The 22801-nt window shown below is 48.7% G+C and overlaps 2 protein-coding genes across 2 annotated transcripts in view; one reads left to right on the forward strand and one right to left on the reverse strand.

The window, feature by feature from the left end:
- Cwf19l1 (CWF19 like cell cycle control factor 1) overlaps nt 1-22801 on the reverse strand; it is a 299806-nt gene that overhangs the window by 171613 nt on the left and 105392 nt on the right. The gene's annotated exons all lie outside the window — the stretch shown is intronic.
- LOC142850512 (stearoyl-CoA desaturase 2) lies at nt 8419-21782 on the forward strand. The gene is made up of 6 exons (XM_075974184.1): nt 8419-9429; nt 9940-10222; nt 13221-13351; nt 14916-15121; nt 16367-16599; nt 18037-21782. The coding sequence occupies exons 1-6, from the start codon at nt 9406-9408 to the stop codon at nt 18234-18236; spliced, it is 1077 nt and encodes a 358-aa protein (XP_075830299.1). The 5' UTR covers nt 8419-9405; the 3' UTR covers nt 18237-21782.

Below are 22801 nucleotides of genomic sequence, written 5' to 3' on the forward strand. Positions count from 1 at the left end.
ACGACAGCCAGGGCTATATGGAGAAAATAGAGAGAAAAAGGAAAAGAAAGAGAAGGAGAAGAAGAAAAAGAAAAGAAAAAGGGAAAAGAAAAAAGCAGGCAAGACCACGTTAAAGAGCATAAGAATCTAGGGTCTGGGTCTGGTGGTACATGTCAATTGACGGAAAACCTGTAAGAAGCCATTCCTCACCTGGACCTCATACAACAGAGCATGCTTGAAGTGGGGTGCTGTGAACCTTCTGTAAAGGGTCATGAGCACCTTTACATGCCTGAAACTTTCCTCAGCTCACTAGCCAGCTACCACACTCAGGAGTGCCACCCCTCACCCCCACTCTTTATGCTTGCTGTTGAGACAAACACTGCTGCGTAGCCCTGGCAAGCCTGGAACTTATTATATAGATCAGACTTGGCCTGGAGATCACAGCAAAGAAGAGAAGAAAACTACTCAAAAATCTGGTTGAGAGGGGGCACTAATTCCATATGAAAATATCAGCAGGAAGGAAACATGGAAGGATAAGGGCATGTTTTCCACGTGTCAGCGCCACGGAGTCCCACCTACAGCAGGCAGACAGGCCCATGGTCTTCCTGCCCTGTGAGATGATGGAGAGCTGGGAGAAAGTCGAGGATTTACAGTTGAGAGAGTAGAGGAGGGCGGAGTCAGCCTAATGTTTTATTTCTGTGTTTGTTTTCACTCAACCCTTTAAATATCTTTGGGGAAGCTGGGCGGTGTTGGCGCACACCTTTAATCCCAGCACTTGAGAGGCAGGCGGATCTCTGTGAGTTCGAGGCTAGCATGGTCTACAAGAGTTAGTTCCAGGACAAGCTCCAAAAAGCTACAGAGAAACCTTGTCTTGAAAAACAAAAACAAAAACAAAACAAAACAAAAAAAACCTTTGGGAGAAGGCAAGCGACAATGAAATAGAGCTAAAGAGGAAGACTTCTAAAATAATCCCGGAAATTCGGAAATGTAGATCCCAGAATCACCCAGAGCCTTCCAATCTTAAGACATCCTTGCTTGGGTGCTGGGGTATAGGCTGCTGTGTGTGCGTGTGTGTAGGGGGGTGTTAGATATGAAATAAAACAATGTCTTAAGAGATTTGGGACATACCAGGCACAGTGTCACACCAGCTGACCAACTGTAGACTAAGGAGACAAAGGCAGAAGGATCCAGAGTTAAAGGCTACCTTTGATCAAAATGCATTATTTGTGTGTATTGCATGCAATTCTCAATATTTTAAAAAGTACAAGGCTATCTGGGCTTCACTGGGAGACCTGACTGAGAGAGAGGTTGAGATTGAGAGGTTCAGGGACAGGTGTTTAGAGGATTCTGTTCATGTAAAAAGTCTCTTGTAGCCAAGTGTGGTGGGGCAGAGGCAGGGACAGAGAGGAGAGAGGCAGGAACAGGACAGAGAGGAGAGAGAGGCAGGAACAGGACAGAGAGGAGAGAGGCAGGAACAGGACAGAGAGGAGAGAGGCAGGAACAGGACAGAGAGGAGAGAGGCAGGAACAGGACAGAGAGGAGAGAGGCAGGAACAGGACAGAGAGGAGAGAGGCAGGAACAGGACAGAGAGGAGAGAGGCAGGAACAGGACAGAGAGGAGAGAGGCAGGAACAGGACAGAGAGGAGAGAGGCAGGAACAGGACAGAGAGGAGAGAGGCAGGAATAGTTATCTTGCCACTTTCCTCCCATTCTGTGCCCCAGAAAAACATCTTTGAATTCTTTTTAGTTGACTCTTGTGACACTTTCTGTATTTCTTTCTTTTCCTTTTCCTTTTTCTTTTGGTTTGTTGAGACAGGGTTTCTCTGTATAACAGCCCTGGCTGTCCTAGAACGTACTCTGTAGACCAGGCTGGCCTCGAACTCACAGAGATCCGCCTGCCTCTGCCTCCCAAGTGCTGGGACTAAAGGCGTGCGCCACCACTTCCAGGAGGAAATGTAATTTTTGAACTACTATCACTGTGATGACCGCCACACCTTGAAGCGTTCAGGTAGGAACCCACACACTTCGTCTTCTCCATCCCCTCAATACAGCGATGTCATAATTTTAGTTAAATCAGTAACTAGTGTTTGTACTGTGGTGACTGTGTAAATGCCATTCACACGTGGCTTCACTAGTGCACACCTTTCTTTGTTCTGGACCTGCTCACTACTTCTGCTTGTCGACACACTATTCACTAATTCTACGCATCCCCTCTGCCTCTCCACTCACCTCTGGCTCCACATTTCCCAGCAACCGACACCGGCTACTTTGTAGTTTTGGAGAAGCACATTCCCTATTTGTCACAGGAGAAATTGTTTTTAAGATAGACTGTGTGGCCGGGAGGTGGTGGCGCACGCCTTTAATCCCAGCACTCAGGAGGCAGAGGCAGGCAGATCTCTTTGAGTTCGAGGCCATCCGGGTCTACAGAGCAAGTTCCAGGACAGGCTCCAAAGCGACAGAGAAACCTGTGTCTCGAAAAACAAAACAACATTTTAATAATTATTGAGTTCCTCCCCACCTGATTTTTGTGTTTGTTTGCTTGTTTTCGCTTTGATTTTTTTACACTTATTTTGCGAGTGTATTGTGTGTTCAAGAGAGTCCATGCCACAGGTTGGGTGTGGAGGTCAGAGGACGACTTCAGGGATTCTCTATCCATCACGAGGGTTCCAAGGGTTGCACTCAGATCTTTAGGCGTGGCACAAGTAGCTTCACTGCCAAGCCAGCTCACCAGCCATACTTTATCATGTAGGATCCTGGTGGCCTGCTCACTGCCTGCGTGGGTATTGATATTTTTATTTTCCTGCCCTCTCCTTTTCCCTCCCCATCTCTCTCTGCTCTCACCTTCTTCCTCTCACTTCCTCTGTCTTTCTCTACTTGTGCTTGAGTATATGGAAACTCTCCCTCGATAAACTCCAATTTTGCTTCAAAAATGTAAAATGAAAATTCCTTCCTCTCTTCATTTGAATTTGTCTCTATTTGAATTTTCCAAAAAACACACGGCAAAGCCTTCTTAGAAATGGATTTGGTAAGCAAAAAGCTAAGCGCATCAACTGGTCTCCTTTCTCCCTGTAATAAGCTTCTTTCCAGAGCCAAAAGAAATTCTCATGAACTTTATCTGGGAACAGTGCTCTATAAAATGAAAAGGAAGGAGGAGAAGAAAAGGGAAGAGGAGACAAGAATGGTTTTAAATTCACGTTTGAGAAAAATACCAATTTTGGCCATTTTGAAAATGTTAACTTTGACTAAGTTGAGCATGATACTAAGCGACTTACCTGGCAGATCACAGCCCACAAGCACAGTGAGGGGCAGCTACTAGACCGGGCCAAAAACAGGGACACATCTATCCCAATACGTGGAAGGGAGTCACACTACCCAGGTCTGGCTAGCTCCACTTGTGACCTGTGGCTCTAAAATGACTGCCTGACACATGTTTTTCCTATACCTGAGTTATCCCTGTGCGGACTGGTTTATTAAACACGTAACAGCAATTTAGAGTGATGTGATAAATGGCATGGGCTGTTTATTTTAGACACGATTTCACAACGTTGCCTAGGCTTATTCTTTTTTTTGGTTTTTCGAGACAGGGTTTCTCTGTGGCTTTGGAGCCTGTCCTGGAACTAGCTCTGTAGACCAGGCTGGTCTCGAACTCACAGAGATCCGCCTGCCTCTGCCTCCCGAGTGCTGGGATTAAAGGTGTGCGCCACCATCGCCCGGCTTGCCTAGGCTTATTCTGAACGCAAATTTCTCCTGCCTCAGCCTCCCAAGAAAGAAAATTACACGTGTGAACAATAACCCTCAACTTTTTTTCTTGTGGTGCTGCTGATAGAAGGGGCCTTGCTCGTGCTAGGCAAGGCCTCTAGTGCTGAGCTACATCCCCAGCCCACAGACAACTTATTAAATTATACATCCTTAATTTCTCTTCTAAGAATAATGAAGTGGAAGAGAAAAGATATCAGGGCCCTACCAAGAGAAGAAACACCTACATATCTGGGTTTATAAAGCAAGCTAACAAACTTTTAAATAAAATAGGAACAGAACGTTCTTTTAGCTTAACACACATACCTTCCTACACTTAACAGTCTTGAGTGAGATTTCGCAAATGGTTCAGAGTTCTACAGCAGAAAGGAATGAATGGGCAGAGCTGACCTTCGACCCCTCTCCCTGGTCCCTTCCAGAAGGAACATTCCCAGAGACTGTGTACGGAACCCCTTCTTCACCAGCCAGTCACGTTCCTCACTGTACTTGGGACCCAACACCTGAATCAGGCTGCTCCTCCAGGAGTGGGAGTGGGGTGGAGTGTCCTCTGCTTTCTCCACTCAGGCTCCAGCACCCAGTGCCAAACAGCATCCCGAGCAAGGACTCTGCAGTGGCTTACACTGCAGCACCTAATTCTAGATACTTCTGTGCTCCCAAAGTCCAACCACACAGAGGAGAAATACCTTGCTTATCCGATGTCTTTGGACTGGAGTTGTTCATGAAGGAAAGGAAGGGGAGGGGAGTGAAATGGGTAGAAGAGTCGATAAAAAGATCATTATTAATTTACATTCCTTATGGAGCTTATGAGAAGAGCCTGCCCTAATTCTACATTAGAAAACACTTACTTTGTATCTGAACATGATAGGGGATAACTACTTACAGTAATTTTCATTCTTTTCTTTCGCTGAGGATGAGTTCACACTGTGACAAAAGGCATTTCTCTAGTTAGTGTTTTGCTGAGCTAAGATGAGCCAGCTCAGAGTCCAGTATGTGGCCCTCTCCTCTTTATTCCCTTTGTCTGGCTAGTTCCTGTCTTTCTCTTAGAAATGAGAGGTAGACAAGGCCAGCTGGCCTGGGTCTGAAAAAGCCTGGGCTAAAACCGGACTCACTGAACATAGCAGACAATGAGGACTACTGAGAACTCAAGAACAATGGCAATGGGTTTCTGATCCTACTGCACGTACTGGCTTTGTGGGAGCCTAGGCAGTTTGGATGCTCACCTTACTAGACCTAGATGGAGGTGGGTGGTCCTTGGACTTCCCACAGGGCAGGGAACCCTGATTGCTCTTTGGGCTGACGAGGGAGGGGGACTTGATTGGGGGAGGAGGAGGGAAATGGGAGGTGGTGGCGGGGAGGAGGCAGAAATCTTTAATAAATAAATAAATAAATAGGAAAAAAAAAGAAATGAGAGGTAGAAAACATGCCACAGTGTGAGACTGATAGCAAGGTCCCCAAGTGATGCAGGACAGAAAATTCTCCATTCATCTGCCACATCTCCACTTCCCACTGCTCCATACCTAGAAATCCCTAAGGCTTGCCGTCCTGGTTGAGAAGAAACGAAAAGGCATCTTTTCAAAACAACCTTATCTGTAACGCTCATCTACTGCTTAAAGGAGGATGATCCTGGAAGAGATAATAAAGAGGTAATATTTCAAGTGCATCCTATTTATGACGTGTATGATAAATTCAACGAACAATGCCCATCTTGGGTCAGGTACTCAAGCCCTATCTTCTCCGTTAATCCTAAAACAATGTCAGGAAAGCAGAAACCACAAAGGGCTTAAAGAACATGTGACACAGAGAGCCAACCTGGTAAACTATTGGGTGATTTAAAAACAAAACCAAGCTAGGCAGTAGAGGCGCACGCCTTTAATCCCAGCACTCGGGAGGCAGAGGCAGAGGCAGGTGGATCTTTGTTGAGTTCGAGGCCAGCCTGGTCTATAAGAGCTAGTTCCAGGACAGGCTCCAAAAGCTACAGAGAAACCCTGCCTCAAAGAACCAAAAAAAAAAAAAAAAAAAAAAAAAAGAAAAGAAAAAAGAAAAGAAAAGAAAAACCAAGAACAACAACTAGGAAATCAGTAAGGTCAACAGTGGGTAAAGGTTGGAGGGGCAGAATGCTCTGGCAAAGGGGAAGGACTATCCATAGGTTTTAACAGTAAAATATCAAGGGATTGAAGAGCAATGAGGGCCTTTAAGGGAAATATATAAAGCGGGGGAGTTCCAGGGTCCAGAGGGCCTCTAAAGTCATGGTAGCAAGTACATGCTTCATCCCAAGACCAACAGGACTCCCTGTAATTCAAATTAACTGATTTATTTAAGATGCCTAAGTGACAGTTAAGTTATTTTATTCTGACTCTCCTAGGTTGAAGGGGTCAAGATTAAAAACTACCCTAGCACCTTGTGTCCTTTTTCATGCAGGAATGATACAGCTCTCATCTCTACCTTCCCAGCATGCACTGTACCAAAATAGCTCTTACCTGCATCACTGCAAACTCAGCTACAGACAGATGTTCATCACTTAGTACCGGTAACTTGATGTTCACTTCTTGATGCCAAGCCTCATGCTGCCCCCAGGAAGTCTTGAAGTTGGCATGCGTGGGATGAAACAGGCAGCGTCCTCTCTTGCCTCTGTCAACAGTTACATTGTTCCCACCTTTTTTCTTCCTGGAACTCATTCTCTCTAACTCAGCCCTTTTCTCGGCTCCCAGAACTTTTTCCCCAGGGCAGCAACTGGTCTTGTAGAGAAATGTAGGGCTCCTGTTCTACATGGCTGTCTTGGCAGGCCTCCCCCAGCTTTCTCTGATAGACAATGACCGCAATAGCAACTGGCTTAAGTAACTTCGCCAACCAATCCTAGGTATCAATGCCAGCAGCACCGTGGACTGCAGGCTGAGGAAGTGCAAGGGCAGGTTTGTCTCAGATGTAGAGCTGTCTTCCGTAGCAATTAAGGCATCCCAAAGGAAACCCTGCATCTTCTACCCGAAAGAGTGCCATACTTTGAAATCTGAACTCTTTTTTTTAAAAAATAAAGATTTATTTATTAATTATGTATACAGTATTCTCAGTATTCTGTCTACATGTATGTCTGCAAGCCAGAAGAGGGCACCAGATCTTATTACAGGTGGTTGTGAGCCACCATGTGGTTGCTGGGAATTGAACTCAGGACCTTTGGAAGAGCAAGTAGTGGTCTTAACCACTGAGCCATCTTTCCAGCCCCTGAAATCTGAACTCTTATGGAAAAACCTCATTAGTATTTAGAACGCTGGCTTGGAAGGTGACCCTTCATCCTGATGATGGATGATATTAGTGTCATTATAAAAGAAATCCCAGGGGCTGGAGATGTGGCTCAGCAGTTAAGAGCACTTGCTATTCTTCCAGAGGACCAGAGTTTGGTTCTCAGCACCTATGTTAGGATGCTCAACTCCAGCACCAGGGGATCCACCACCTCTGGCTTTTTTAAAGTACCTGCACGCATGTGTACACACACACACACACACACACGTCCATACAACTGACCTTTTTTTTAAAATTTATTTATTATGTATACAATATTCTGTCTGTGTGCATGTCTGCAGGCCAGAAGAGGGCACCAGACCTCTTTACAGATGGTTGTGAGCCACCATGTGGTTGCCGGGAATTGAACTCAGGACCTTTGGAAGAGCAAGGAAGCTCTTAACCACTGAGCCATCTCTCCAGCCCCACAACTGAACTTCTTTAAAAAAAAAAAAGAAACCCCAGAGACAAAGCTCATCCCCTCCCTACTGAAGACAGAGAAGAGATGGCCCATTCTTGGCAGATGTCAGACAGCTGGTGCTTTGGTGTAGATGCCCGGCTTCCAAAACCATGGGACACCGATTTCTCCTGTACATGCCTTACAGTCTAAGGGTGTTTGTTTTAGCAGCCAAGGACACAGCTGGTAGAAGAAGCAAGCAGATTAGACATCACACAGACAACCCAAGGGGTAGCAGCGCCTCTGGGTAATTTCAGTCAGCACTTCTGAGTCACCCCAGCCCAACTGCCCTTTGCTGAGAATACCTGGTACCAGTCAGCATTCCTAGCTAGCACTGGCGAGCCAGCCAGGTCTGGAATGGAGGTATCTGGTCACTAGAGAGCTGGCAAGCCCCCGAGAATCAGGAGGCAAGAGGTCTGTTTTGCTCCCAGGAAATGCCCAGCATCTCTCGAGTACTGCCCCAATATCTATTGTGCCCTTTTTCCTAGAGGAGGTGGGCAACACAATAATAGGGTGACCTGCCTTTGGAAACAGACTCTGTGAATGCATAGCCTGCCAGGTTACAGGCTCTCTTGATAGAGTTAACACAGACCCAGAGAAGAGGGGCCCATGAAGGGGAGGTCTCTAACGAGCCAAGGGTCATAGGGTCCTGAGCAGGGGCTGAGAGCATCCTTTCCGTATGGCTGTGCTCAGCCTGCCCCACCACTTACTGGCTGAGAAGACCACTCGCAAGCTGTCTCAACTGTGTACCTGTGTACGCCACAGGTTTAAAGCGGAAGGATGGAGTACCCACTGCGCAGTCACAGCGAGGCTTGCAGTAATCATTCAACAGCCACCTCTCCCTATTCCTATTCAACACACGAGTCCCGCCTGGCCTGCGGTCTCCTGGTCTTTTCCATAAAGAAAAACTGCAAAATTCCAACCTGACGTTAGAGTCTCCCAAAGGTGCCATGTGCTTTCGGAAGGCATGAGGATAGGGGATGGGATTGGATATAGCCGCTGTGCCCTCACAGTGAGCCTAGTGGGAAGGGGCAGGCCACTGATTTCTGAAAACTTGATTATGGCACCAGAATATTATCTGGTAAGCATCTTGGAGCTGGTGAGCAAGGCAGAGTCATTGTTCCAGCGGGGTCTACAGAGGCGCCAGTTGGGGAGGGAGGCGGGCCTGCAGGCACCGCTCCGCTTTGCTCTCTGTTGGTGGTAGCCATTTCCCTTCCCACGCGCCTCTGGAAATGCCAAGACCGGATGGAGTTATGAGTGATCGGAGCTATCGTGGCTTCCCCAACCTTGCCGGGTCTTCCTAGCCTGGAAGCCAACCCCCACTGCTAGATTGGGTCCTCTCTCCCAGAAAGACCGCCGAAGCGCCCCCGTGGCAGGGTGGGGGCTGGGTGGAGAACCAGCGGGGGATGGGTGAGAAGCCAAAAGGCAGAAAAAGAAGGGAGGAGGGGGGAGGAGTTGGAGGCAGAGGGAACAGCAGATTGTGCAGAGCCAATGAGAGCAGCAGGACGAGGTGGTACCAAATTCCCATCGGCCAATGATAAGCCGGAGTTTACGAAAGCCTCATTAGCATCTCCCCCCTCCGCCTGACTGGGGATGGGACAATGCGGTGTTGGTGTCTGCAGTATTCCGAGTCCTGGACACTGGTGGCTGCAAGCTGCAATTTTGGCGTGCTCTCATTTCCTATCCTTATCTCCGCCCGTGGCTGCCTTGGCCAGCCAGCTTTTCAGTTTGTGCCTGGTCATTGATCAATAAAACGAACCTAAGGAAATACAGGACACGATTACCCCACTGCCAACTCTGGCCCAGGGCTGGTACAGGGAGCTCAGGGTTTCTGCACCAGTGGGCTGCAGAAACTTTGTGATAGCACCCTCAGTCCCTGAGGTCTGAAGCTCGCTGCACATCCTCATCCCTGGGAGCGTGACCCCCGCGCCGGACGCCAAGATGCCGGCCCACATATTGCAAGAGGTGAGCTCTCCCCAGATGGCCCCTCCCTCTCAGGTTGGCGGGTGCGCATTGGACTTCTAGGTGGGTGGCTGGTTGGGGGTTGGAGAGAGTTCGGAGCAGCTGGGAGCATTTAGCCATAATTTCTGAATTTCTATGCCTTGAATGGTTACATCTCTACCGTATGATAGCCAGGTTTTTACTTAGGGCATTTGATTCCCCAACTGTGTTTCTTGGTCTTTAAAGTGAAACCTGACCCTTTTTCCGATACTTGCAGGGTCTCCTTTGTGAGTTGCTAAGGGTGCTGCTAATAAAACATCTGTCCTGCCCCTTCAGCATAAAGGTTATTCCCGCCGGTCTGTGCAGTGCAGGAAACTTTCCCTTGTTCCATTGCGTGGTACACTTCACCGTCATGCAGCCTTGGCACTGGGGTAGGGCGGCTGTTGCATCCTTCCCGCAGTTACGGTAGAGGAAAGTACCCCCTGCTGCCCCCACGCGTCTGCAGTCCTAATTCTCTACCCCCTCTCCTGGCAGATCTCTGGCTCTTACTCAGCCACCACCACAATCACAGCGCCTCCCTCTGGGGGACAGCAGAACGGAGGAGAGAAGTTTGAAAAGAACCCTCACCACTGGGGAGCAGACGTTCGCCCTGAATTAAAAGATGACTTATATGACCCTAGCTACCAGGATGAGGAGGGTCCCCCGCCCAAGCTGCAGTACGTCTGGAGAAACATCATCCTCATGGCCCTGCTGCACTTGGGGGCCCTGTATGGGATCACACTGATTCCCTCCTGCAAGGTCTACACCTGCCTCTTCGGTGAGCAGCTCCCCTTGTCTTGAGCCGGTACCTCAGAGTTCTACTTGCTTTTTAACGGGGTGGCCTCTGACCCAAGGCAGCAGCCCTTTCTTTTTGGTTTCCGATGGACCAGCTGGGCTGGGAAAAGCCTAGTGGGATTCGGATGGGGGCACTTGAATTTTAAGAGTCTCTTAACATTGATGCTGAGGCCACTGAACAGGCTTTTCCGTATGAGTCACCTGGTGGCACCTGTCCCAGCCCTGCCCGCCACAAAAGAAGCAGGCCCTGTCTAGGGGACTTTGGAACCAAGAACCAGACCACGGGCCTCATGGGAGGCAGCATGTTGAGCCCAGCGAGGGGACAGAGCCACGGGATGCTATTAGGGAGGAGAGATCAGATGGGGTTTATAAACGACGGCTTGGACCTCTCTGGCCAGCCAGAGCAGGCTGGTTGACCTGGAGGAAGGTGAAGCAGGCTTCTGTGTATTCGAGTGCTAGGGTTTGGCACAAGCCAGTCATCAAACAGTCTTAGATCCAAATAAGGTCTCCAAAGTGTTTAACCTTCTGCTCTGTCTGCTGCAGTTGCTTATCTTCACCTAGCGCTAGGGACCCTTCCCCTTCAAACCCCATACCACACCGAACCCATGCCTCATGGCAGGGAATAGAGCCTAGAGCAGCCCCAGCCTTCAGATGCTTGTGATGTGTGAGTGTCCTGCTACCTGCCTAGCTCAGCTCCATGGGGATCCGCGGGTGGAGGTTGATAGCAGTGCTGCCCCCTGGAGGCGCACGTGTGCTCTGCAGGTGGCTTCACCTCTGAACCTTGAACCGGGAAGGTTCTGTAGATCAGAGCCTCTTGCTGCTCCCTCTGGGCCCACGAGCAAGGGGTTCTTCAGCACAGTGGGAGGTTTTCGGGAGCAGTTGTGAGTATAGATACTAATGGAAGCTCCCTTGGAGGACCGTGTATATATAGAAGAGCTGGTTGTCCGTAGTGTTAGCTGCCTCTGTCTCTACTGGTCAAGGTCTTATAAGTGTTGAGACTTTTCCAGGTATCAGATAGTCCACTCATTTTTTTTTTAATTTATTGTACACACAGTGTGCTGCTGGCATGTATGCCTACAGACAGAAGAGGGCACCAGATATCATTACAGATGGTTGTGAGCTACCATGTGGTTGCTGGGAGTTGAACTCATGACCTGTGGAAGGGCAGCTGGTGCTCTTAGCCTCTGAGCCATCTCTCCAGCTCTCCACTCGTAATCTTGACAACACGTCTTTATCGAGAGTAGGACTGGAATACTTGTTTAGAGAGCTGTGTGCCCTGCTGGCCTTGTGTTTAGAGAGCTGTGTGCCCTGCTGGCCTTGCTCCTGTCTTGGCTGTTTTAAGAGTCTTCTGTACCTCCGTGGACTCTGAATAGACGTCTTTGACAACACCGTGAGAGATAGCCTAATGGGCCAAGCTCCCACAGTTTATTTCTGAACTTAAACCTATGAGATGTTTCATACCCACTATCGGGGTACGCTTTTCTGTGGGAGACAGGGACAGGATCTTAGTCGCCTGTGTGCTAGACTGAGGCGAATTGAAGAGGCTTAAGACTATCTGGGTTCAGCAAGAGTGGTGGTGGCGCACGCCTTTAATCCCAGCACTTCAGAGGCAGAGACAGGCGGATCTCTGTGAGTTCGAGGCCAGTCTGGTCTACAGATCAGGACAGGCTCTAACTACAGAGAAACCCTGTCTCCAAAAGCAAACAAACAGACTATCTGGGCTCTTGTGCGTGGGATCCACGTGTCCTCTGGTGCACCCTCCACCACCCCTCCCCTCACTCCCATTACCTTATCTGTGCTTTTGGATCCAATTTGCCTGGGTCGTCTGTGGCATGAAATGAATGCAGGTGTTTCCTTGGTGCGCCCCCAGCTTCTGCTTTGTCCAAAGCCTCCTGGGATACCTTAGGGTTACCTTAGGATCTTTCCAAACGTAGGTATGGCCAGAACTTGCCATAGGTTGCTGTCCCGTTGCACCTTTTGGGTCCTGTGGGAGGGACAGGAACGGGGGAAAGAGAAGAGAGGGTTCTTAGGAAACTTATCTGTCTGCAGAAGGGCACAGAGCCGTTTGTGCAATGCGTGGTGTCTCCAGTGGCAACCAAGTTCTGTAGCCCCTGGTGGCCTTTTGTTTCCTGATGTTCCTTGGGAGGGAGTCAGTACTGGCCATATCTACCAAGGCCACAGCCCCTGCTTCCTAGTTCAACCAATGGAGGGGGCAGAAGGGTGAACTGCTCTCTTCCCCAGTTCTCCATCATGACTGGCACTTCCGGAACTTGCAGTGCCTCAAGGACAGTGAGGCAGTGCTCATCTGCCAGCTTCGAGTGTTTCCCATAGACAGGAGCATGGCCAAGGAGAGACTCGGGAACTGGGCACACAGATCTTAGGGTCTGGATGGGAGAACTGGAAACGCACCTTCAAACAGTAGACAGAATCTATATCTTCACCAGAAATGCATGGTGCCAACAGCACCCACCTTGTTCAAGGTGTGGAGAATAGGAGGCTCTTATTATCCTTGCTGATGGCTGAGGCCTGACTGTGCCTTACACCGCTACGGCACTGAAATGGTTTTGTCCCCCTGGAAAAAGCCTCACGTGTAGACTTGGCTATTCAGTGTGTCGCCGCTTATTTTCTCTTAACTAGTCATTGTCCGAGTTGCTCTGGCTACTGCTTCAAAAACTCCCCTGGGTATGGGTTCTAGGTTGAGAAATGCAGTTTCCTGACCAGAACATCTTAGAGGGCAGCTAGAGGTCAAAGGAGATAAACCCCAGGATGATGCCCTTATAGACTTCGTGATTGATGATGGCATAAAGCAGTAGTAAAATCTCTGAGGTTTCACAGACCAAGGCTTCCCAGGGCTTCAGGGTAAACCCGACCTTTCCCCAAAGGCTGAACGAGAAGCTGACTGGTACGAGCAAACTGTCTTTGGCACACTTCCCACATGGAACCGGCCTGTTGGTGATAACCCCAACTTTCTTGTCCTACAGCGTATTTGTACTATGTCATCAGTGCCTTGGGGATCACGGCCGGGGCCCATCGCCTGTGGAGCCACCGAACTTACAAGGCTCGGCTGCCCCTGAGGCTCTTCCTCATCATTGCCAACACCATGGCTTTCCAGGTGAGAAGTGGGTGCGGGTTGCTGTGCCTCCACTCCCATGATGGGCAGTCATGGATCTTAGGACAATCATCGCCTTTTCTAGTCTCGGGCAGACTCAGTATTAAAGTCCAAATACCGTAGGGTCACTGGGAAGGGAAATAAAGGGTCCCCAGGTGCTGTTTTCCTCTCCAGGTCCCTGTGGTGTCACACAGTGTGGCTGTGGTGGGTCTTCAGTATAAAGGATGGGGCACGAGCTGGGTGCTGTCCCTGGTTTCCTGAACCATAGGTGAACAGCTCACTCATACACCAAGTGAACTATCTCAGACTACATCACAGTGGGACAGAGGTCATCTCTCGTAGACCTGGGACACTCTTGTTTTAACATAGACTAAGTCCTCAATGCCGATTGGGGTAGCAGATACTGTTACTGCCCCTTTGTAGATGAGGAGACCCCCAGAGATGGGCTCTGTCCACACTGCATTCCTGAGTGAGGCAATGGTGGGAAGTAAAACAGAGCAAGGACAGAGAAATGGTAGGGGACCCTTGTGGCTCCTAAGCTTTAAGGACACAGGATAGCCAGTGGTGGGCTTCATTTGCAGCAAGAGGACCCCGGGAAACCAAATTAGTACCCTCTGTCTCGTTAAGATTTGAGCTGCTCACCAGATATGCCTGATTGTCTCTGGCCTAGCAACTTTACAAGATTCTTGGGGGACAGAGGGAAGAAAGAGACACTGGTATACTTTCGAATCCAGATAAGTCCAGGGGTCCTTTAGAAGTGGGACTGTGCTCCTGCGTTAGTGCTGGCCTTGGATGGCATGCCTCGCCTGTTTCGACAGAGTAGCACCCCAGGACCCAAGGCCACTTGCCTCGTACTCTGAGCCTGAAGACGCTTCACGTGCACCATGTCCCATAGTCTGTTTGAAAAGCTGCTGTGTGGATAATCAAGATGGCTCAGTGGTTAAGATGCTTTCTCTGCAGGCCTGATGACCTGGGCTTGATCCCTAGAGCCTGCTGTGTGGAAGGACAGAAGTGATTTCTGAAAGTTGTCCTCTGACCACACACTCATCTATAGTCACACACACATAAGATGAACTTTAAAAAAGGGAATCCACCAGCTCGTTAATGAAACGTGAAGGTTGTGACAAGCCTGCTCCCTCCCTCCCTCCCTCCTTCCCTCCCTCCCTCCCTTCCTCCCTTCCTCACAGTCTCAGCAAGAGGCTGTGCTGTATCTATGTTCTGGGACTTTAAGTTGCTTTTCTGCATGTATTTTTCTTCCTTTTTGGTTTTTCAAGACAGGGGTTCTCTGTCTAACAGCCCTGGCTGTCCTGGAACTCTGTAGACCAGGCTGACCTTGCCTCTGCCTCCCAAGTGCTGGAATTAAAGGTGTGTGTCACCACTGCCAGCCTCTGTATGTCCTTAGTTCTAACACAAGTGGAACAGAGGAGAACCCCTCACTTTCTTCCCATGCATATTTTTGAGCCAAGAGTCCTGAGGGTTTTGTGTATCATACTGGGAGTTCTGGGCCCTTGCATTCCCCCAAAAGGGCTTCTCCTCAATACTGGGGTTCTCTTTCCTGTTCCCTCAGAATGACGTGTATGAATGGGCCCGAGATCACCGCGCCCACCACAAGTTCTCAGAAACACACGCTGACCCTCATAATTCCCGGCGTGGCTTTTTCTTCTCTCACGTGGGCTGGCTGCTCGTGCGCAAACACCCGGCTGTCAAAGAGAAGGGCGGAAAACTGGACATGTCTGACCTTAAAGCTGAGAAGCTGGTCATGTTCCAGAGGAGGTGAGTGAAAAGGGGTGACCCTGGGAATGTGGGGTTTACTCTTGGCCTTTTTTCTTAAGAATTATAAAATTAAAGTTGTGACGTGTTGGGTCTAAATATTTAGATAATTTTAAAACTTATTTTTAATTTCCTATGGGCCACAGAGGTAAACTAATTTTATCTGATTGGAACCAGTTAAATGCAAAGCAAAACAAGACACTGTTTATTACCCTAAAACAAAGGACAGAGAACTGTGTGTAACTGAGACCTTCTCTTGACGGAGTTGGTAGCCTAGCAGGGGACAGAGGGATAAGCTGAGTAGCCTGATAGTTATCGTCATGCAGGCCAGGATATGTCTATACCGGACAGATACAAAGAGCAGGGACACTGCTCTCTGATGTTCGGGAAGGGCTTAGGGGAAGTGGCGTGGAATCCACAGTTGCACAGAGACATCACAGGTGGTTCAGAGGCGGACTGTGTAGGCAGAGCGTCGTGAGCAAAAGCCTCAAGAATGTTCCAGGAATGTTCCTCTGCTTGAAGTACTAGGTGTGAGAGATAAGAAGAGCGGCCAAGGCATTGCTGGTGCCCTTCTTTTGGAGTCTTACGTGCAGATTGAAAAGTAGCAAAGTTACCAGCAGAGTTACTAAAGGTCCTCTCGCAGCATGGGGCTGTTGCCCACTCATGGAGGGGCAGTTAGATGGTAGGAAGAGACCTAAGCCAGGGGAGCAGAGGTCAAAGCTGAGGAAAGGAGTTTGCTGCGGGGCTGTGAAAGTGAAGACATGGCTACTGAAGGACCAGGGAGGGATACGTTCCCTTGGAGTATCTGGTCTACGAGATGCAGAGAGCTAGTGTTGCTATAGGGTCAGAGGCCTGCAGTTGGTCCGGGACACTCCAGAGTGTTTCAGGGTGGGCCAGCAGAGCTCAGAATGCTGGTAGCAGGAATAGCGGCATGACACCACATGCTACACCTAACACACCTGAGACCCTGGTCGTGAGAGCGGACCACAGAGGCAGGTTACAGCTGCTCAGGAAGCGGCTGTGATAACGACGGTCATGTATGGCGTCCACGCTGCCCCATCTAAACAGTGAGATAACAGCATTTGCTCTCACATTTTCTCCCATGTTTTTTTGGTGTGTGTGTGTGTCTGATTCCTGCTGCTCTTTAATCATGGTGTTGGGGAGAAATAGCCCTGCCCATCAGGAGTGGACAGTTGATGGAAGTGTGAGCGTCCTCTCTCCAGGCTCTCACGTGCAGTCTCATTGTAGGTACTACAAGCCCGGTCTCCTGCTGATGTGCTTCATCCTGCCCACACTGGTGCCCTGGTATTTCTGGGGTGAAACTTTCCTCAACAGCCTGTGTGTCAGCACCTTCCTGCGCTATGCCGTGGTGCTCAACGCCACCTGGCTGGTGAACAGTGCCGCCCACCTCTATGGCTATCGCCCCTACGACAAGAACATTAGCTCTCGGGAGAATATCCTGGTTTCCATGGGAGCCGTGGGTAAGTCCCCAGCGTGATTGTATCTGGTGGCTTGTTGCTGGAGATGCTTGGCCAGGAGCCAGAGGAGTCAGAATGATCCGATTTGTGTATATGTCCTACTATAACCCTGGGGGGTGATTTTACTGGGGGAGCCTTTTGAGAGGCCGTAACTTCTGTGGAAAGGTTGATCCCCTGCCCCAGGGGAGGCGGAGATCATGAAGAGAAAAGCAGGGTATTTCCACGAATGTAAGTCATGTTTTTATTTAGCCATGCTGCACTTTGATCTGTGTAGTGTACTTTAACGTGGGGCATCTGTTAGTGATGTCCGTGGGGTGGCCATTAGCACATGTGCCTTCTCGCTCCCTACCAGCCTCTTCTCGCTTGTCCTTTGCTTTTCTCTTTTCTTCTATTCTGTGCTCGAGTTCCCCTCCCCACAACATTGCTTGGGGAATCCTATCAGATGACTTGATCGTAGTTGATCCAGCCTATAAATCCAGTCCTGGGTGTCAGGATGGGTGAGCGTGTGCCTCTGCTATCTGTGCCCACATCTTCCTGTCCTTTCCAAGAAGAGAGTTTGACAGAGGCCGCGAGTTAGTGTTCCATATGCTGACCCTTGGCTGCTTTTCTTTAGCCATAACAGACATTGATCATTCAACCACACTGTTCAGATTGGTGCTCATCTTTGTATAGCGCTCATTAACTTCGACTGTGTTGGATATTACTAAAAGTATCTTTTCTATGTTGGCATGATGGTTCAGCAGGTAAAGGCATGTCGCCAAGCCTGGCCAGCCTGAGTTTGATCCCTGGGACCCACAAAGTAGAAGTACAAATTGTCCTCTGACTTCCATATACTTGCTATGGTGTGTGTGCGTGTGTATATACACATTCAAATACTAAAAATAAATTTAAAATATTTTCCTTTTTATAACTTACATACATCCCTCTTTTCAGGGGCCAACCTTTGCCCGTGTCTTTATTTTTTAATTTTTTAAATCTATGTATATAGTATTCTCTGTATTCTGTCTGCATGTATGCCTGCAGGCCAGAAGAGGGCACTAGATCTCATTACAGATGGTTGTGAGCCACCATGTGGTTGCTGGGAACTGAACTCAGGACCTTCGAAGGGCAGGCGGTTTCTGTTCCAAAAGCCAGCTTGGCAGGCGGTGCTCTTAACCACTGAGCCATCTCTCCAGCCCTTGCTCGTGTCTTTAATTCATGTTTGAAATATATTATCTACACTCTATAGTGCTAAGATCCTCTTAGAAACAGAGTAATTTGGATAAGATATATAGATCCCATAATATAAATGGAACCGTGATGCCTTTGAGGGTGTCTGTTTCCTCAGAGGAAAAGATACTGCATTTATCCATTCACGCATAGTCTGCTTCTCCAAGGTTTAAGCCACTGGGTAAGAGGAGTCACCGAGCCCCCTAACTGCTCCCCGTGCTTCTCTTCCAGGCGAGGGCTTCCACAACTACCACCATGCCTTCCCCTACGACTACTCTGCCAGTGAGTACCGCTGGCACGTCAACTTCACGACCTTCTTCATCGACTGCATGGCTCTCCTGGGCCTGGCTTACGACCGGAAGAAAGTATCTAAGGCCGCTGTCTTGGCCAGGATGAAAAGAACTGGCGATGGGAGCTGCAAGAGTGGCTGAGCTTGGAATCTTCCGGTTTCTGTTCCAAAAGCCAGCTTGGCAGAGGCTTCATGTTCTGTTAATTAACTACTGAGTATTGCTCCCCAGACGCTAAAGTGATGACCTTAACCCATTCTGGTACAGTATTGTAAAATGGACACGTATTGGAAGTCAACGGCTCTTCCCTTTCGATGCTAACCTTCTCTTTTCTTTTCCCGTTGTCTTTTTCTTTGCTTTGTCCCCGTTGACCTCATTTCTCATTGCCTCCCAAGCCAGCAGCTGCTCTGCTATGGGTCAGTGTTCACCTTGCAATGCATACTGACTTTCCAAGGGTCTAAAAGTACAGGTTTGTGCCTCCACCCCACCTCTTAAGCTGTGTTCTGAGTTAGAGATGCAAGAAAATCTTCAGAGGTTTCTCCTGTTATTTTTAGCCCAGGCTTTGCCAGAGGAAATGGAAGGTAAATCTTAAGGGGCCAAATTCAACATGCAGGCTGTGGTTCATCAGAGGTGTGGGAGAGGGGGATCTTTGGTGATCCGGCTCAGCTCTTGCCTAGCGGAGGCACGGGAGCCTTTTCACACAGCATGCCTCCTCTCCTAATTCTGAGTAGGTGACATCCATGGAACTTGGTGACACTAGAATACAGTAACACATGTCAGTATCTCCGTGTAGTTTAGGTTGATGATTTAAAAAAAAAAAAAAAAGGTAAACAACCGTTTGTAGGGAAACTGGTCTCTACTGAAAAAGGATTTTCTTTTCTTTTAATGACCAGGCTTGGGCCAGGTGTGGTGGGTGGCACATGCCTTAAATCACAGCACTTGAGAGGCAGAGGTAGGTGGCTCTCTAGATAGTGAGACCTTGTCTAAAATAAGTAAATAAATAAAGCGATTAAAAGGACAAGCAGAGCGAGAAGTCTTCGGGTGAGGCGTGTTGGAAACTGATGAGGGCAGTCACTCATAGTTTTGAGCGTTCTGTGAGTTGCGCACCCCACTTTTAATTCCTGCTCTCCGTTGGTTGCTCCCATAAATTAAGGTGGCTGTGGCATTTTCATGCATCCAATAGTGGAAGCATTTATAGAGTTGGACTTAAGGTCTATCCTGGAACCTGCAAATACTCATTTGGAGTGCTTCCCTCTGAAAAGAGTTACTGAACACTTTGCCTGTTCCTCCCATGTTGGGCAGCCGCTGGAGAAGCTGGGAGATACCACAGGCAGCTCCTAATAACTTTCCAAAGGAAAACCTTCCGGGCACACATTGCCAGGGGACTTCAAAGTTTTGGGGTGCTCTAGTGAGACAGGTTAGATATTCCCTCTTCGATCTTTGTCATAAGGCTTCTCCTACAGTATTGACTGACCATCCAGTCTACATGGAGGACTCTGCCTGGGACACATGGCCCTGTCTCTGAGCTCTACCACGTCTGCTTCTTTTTCCTACCCACTTTTGTGGTTTTGGTTGTGGGTGTGTTTTTCTTCTTCCCCTTTGACATTTAGTCTTGCTCTAGGCAGAAATGTCCTGTGTGTTTACAGGCAGTAGATGGGCAGTCCCAGCCGCTTCCTTGCGCAGGGATGTGATACTGCATCAGTAGTAAGTAGAGCTGGCTGTCCTTCCCTGTGGCTTGCAGATCCTCCACCTCTATCCCTCAGACTGCTGGCGCTCTGGAAATGGTCAAGAAAAATTTGGCAAACTTTCTAGAAACATCCTGACTCAGAGAGGCTCTTTGTCTCATGAGTCATTCCCAAACAAATGCCACCCTTGTGCCAGTGCACCAGGGACAGGGCGGGCGAGACACAGTTCCTACTCTAGCCTCAATGTGAGGCAGGATAGAGCGTGCTCAGTGCTCCCTGCATGTTCAGCAAGGCTCCTTGGGCTGATCAGCCCTCTCGCATGATGCTGTCGTGCTTGGAGGAGGACTTGTCAGCTAAATGGGAAGCACAAGAACCAAGGTCGCGTTCTTAAGTGCCTCATTTGGAATCCCTTATCCGTGGAGCCATGGTCTGCAAAGCTTTAGCTAAGATAAAACATCTGAGATGCCGTGGACGTTTCAGCAAACTGTCCCTGTAGCTCAGTCAACGAGGCAGAAGTGTGGGTCTGCTCTATTAGATTGGCTGTGTCGTGTACCGAATGCTATCTATCCCACTGAGCCCCAGTGGTGGGGGAACAGCCTTCCTGTGTGAGTGGAGTAGAGAGGCTTCAGGACCTCTGTGTGCCCACATGAAAGCAGCCTTATCCTTTAGCTGTTCATTAAAATAGAGCTCTTGGAAGATGACAGTGCATTTGCTGACCTGTGGCCCTATTCCTTGGAAATGCCTTTTGGGTGACGTTAGCTTCACTGGTTAGCAGGTGCCCGTTTAACCTTCTCCTCAGCTTGCCCCATGGAGCTGAACCATGCTGTGGCTGGGGACTCCATTATGTTTGGGTCGGTGGAGAAGGGTGTACCAGCTCACTAAGGAATACTACTTTCAAGATTTTAAAGCTCAGATCAAGTGACACATTACTAAGGAACTAAGATCTGATGGAGGGACTTTCTAACAGTCCTCACCTTGTGGACACGCTAAAATCTGACTCGGGTGCCTTACCTCTTCTCTAATCTGTTGCTGTGAGCCTGTAAAATGTGGCAAGTGTCAACTGGCCTGGCTGGAGGACTCACTGTACATTAATTTGCAGTATTCCCTTTCGGGGCTTCGTTTTGGGAACTTTTCTTAGGGCTGTTTGGATGAAGTGCCCATAGCTGATGGATGGTGGAAGTAATTTGAACGCCTGTGAGTTGGAGGTTTTGCTCTTTGTTTTAAGATTAAACGCTGGTTGTAGCATTTAAAGAGAAAGCTCTTCTTCATGGTTTGCTAGTATCCTGAGCGTCGTCTTTAGTTGAAATAGGTTAGTAGGATAAAGTTAAGAAAGTGGTGGCCATGTTACGCTGGTGGTGCAGGCCAGGGCCTCCTACCACTCTCAATGTTTTAACAGGTCCCTCTCCAACAGTAACGAGTTCACTCCTTGGATAAGAGTGTTAATGAGGGAAGCGCCCTCCCGACCTAATCAGCTCTTAACGATCCCAGCTGCCAACACTGTTGCATTGGGGATGAAGTTTCCAACCCATGAACTATGGGACAAACTCAAACCATAGCACTGGGCCTGTCACTGAGTGATGTGACTGAGTATCACGTCTGTGAAACTGGGATAACAATCCTGCCCTACCTCAGTGGGTAGGTTTGAGCATGGCTAGATGCTCTCTTTATAAAAACCCACGGGGATCCTCCGCAGAGTATTTTAAGTCCTGCACATTTTTATAGTAACTGCGTCCACCATGGACTTGACACGTGCCTATGCCCCAGATGACATTGTTACTCTCCGTCGTTCTCTCCCGAGAGTGAGTGGATACGTTAGGTGATGTATGCTCACTGCTATGAAAACCTGCAGGACGCCATTTCCTTCCTTGGGTGGGAGTTTCCCTTTATCACGTGCAACAGTAGTTCTTTGTGATCTAATAATTCTCATTAATACCAACTCTGAACGTATTTCCGCTCATCTGAGGTTGTGTTTGTTCATAATAAAATGAAATGGATCTGACTGCAATGCGGCTCATGGTGTTGTGACTGGGACACAGTCTCCCGGGGCCTAGTTCGCTACCCCACCCGTGTCCCTCGCCTTTGAGAGAAGAAGCCACGAGGTTTGAGGCAGACCCCAGTAACCTGCTCTGCCTTTCTAAGGTGTAATTCGAGGTTCAGTTCCGGCAACAGGAAACCAGTAGTCAGTTGGCGTTAAATCAAAAACATCACCAGCTGACTCCTTGGCTTGAAGAAGTGCCAGGTTCCCGTGTCTCTCATGGTCAAATAGTTCTAACCAACAGTGCCTGAAGAGCAGATCTTCCTCCAGCTCATTCTTACCTCAAGAACGTGCTGTCTTGGGTAGCTTCTGGGCCTGCTGGTTCACTCTAGTAGCCCGAAGAACCCAGCCATCCCAGGGAGGGTTTTTGTAATGGGCTCTGCTTTCCCATGTTTTCCTTTAGCCTTTTCTACTTTCTCTGAGGCTACTTATGTACAAAAAAAAAAAAAAAGGAACACACAAATTGTAGAATGCCTGCTTACTCACAGGATCTTCCCAGCCAACATCTGGACTTCTGAGAGTACGCAGAGCCAATACCAGCGCAGTTCACCTCAGCTGATCTACTTTTGCCTTAGTCTAAAGGACTCTTAGAAGGCTGTGGTGCAGGCCTGTCATCGGGCTGTTTGGAGGGTGAGGGAAGAGGACTTCAAAGTTCAAGGCCTGCCAGGCAACCCAGTGAGACTGCCTCAAAATTTAAAGAAGTAAAGGGGAGGGCTGGGTGGTGGGGTGGCTTAGTAGTGTGTCTGTCATGAAGGAGCCCCTAAATCAACGAAGGTTCAGTCCCTGGAACACAATAAGACTCAGTCATTCTGAACACCCAGAAACAGACTGTATGTTGAATCTTTGCCAGTCCTTAAGAGCCAGGTCAGCTATTACTTCCCTTTCCTTGTTCAAGAAGACAATAATAAATACTGTTTTTTGTGTGTTTTGAATGAGGCTAAAAGTAGGTTAAGATCCTAGCAAGATTAAACCATAAGGCAGGGCAATAA

Source organism: Microtus pennsylvanicus, chromosome 5 (assembly GCF_037038515.1).
Source record: "Microtus pennsylvanicus isolate mMicPen1 chromosome 5, mMicPen1.hap1, whole genome shotgun sequence".
NCBI lineage: Eukaryota > Metazoa > Chordata > Mammalia > Rodentia > Cricetidae > Microtus > Microtus pennsylvanicus.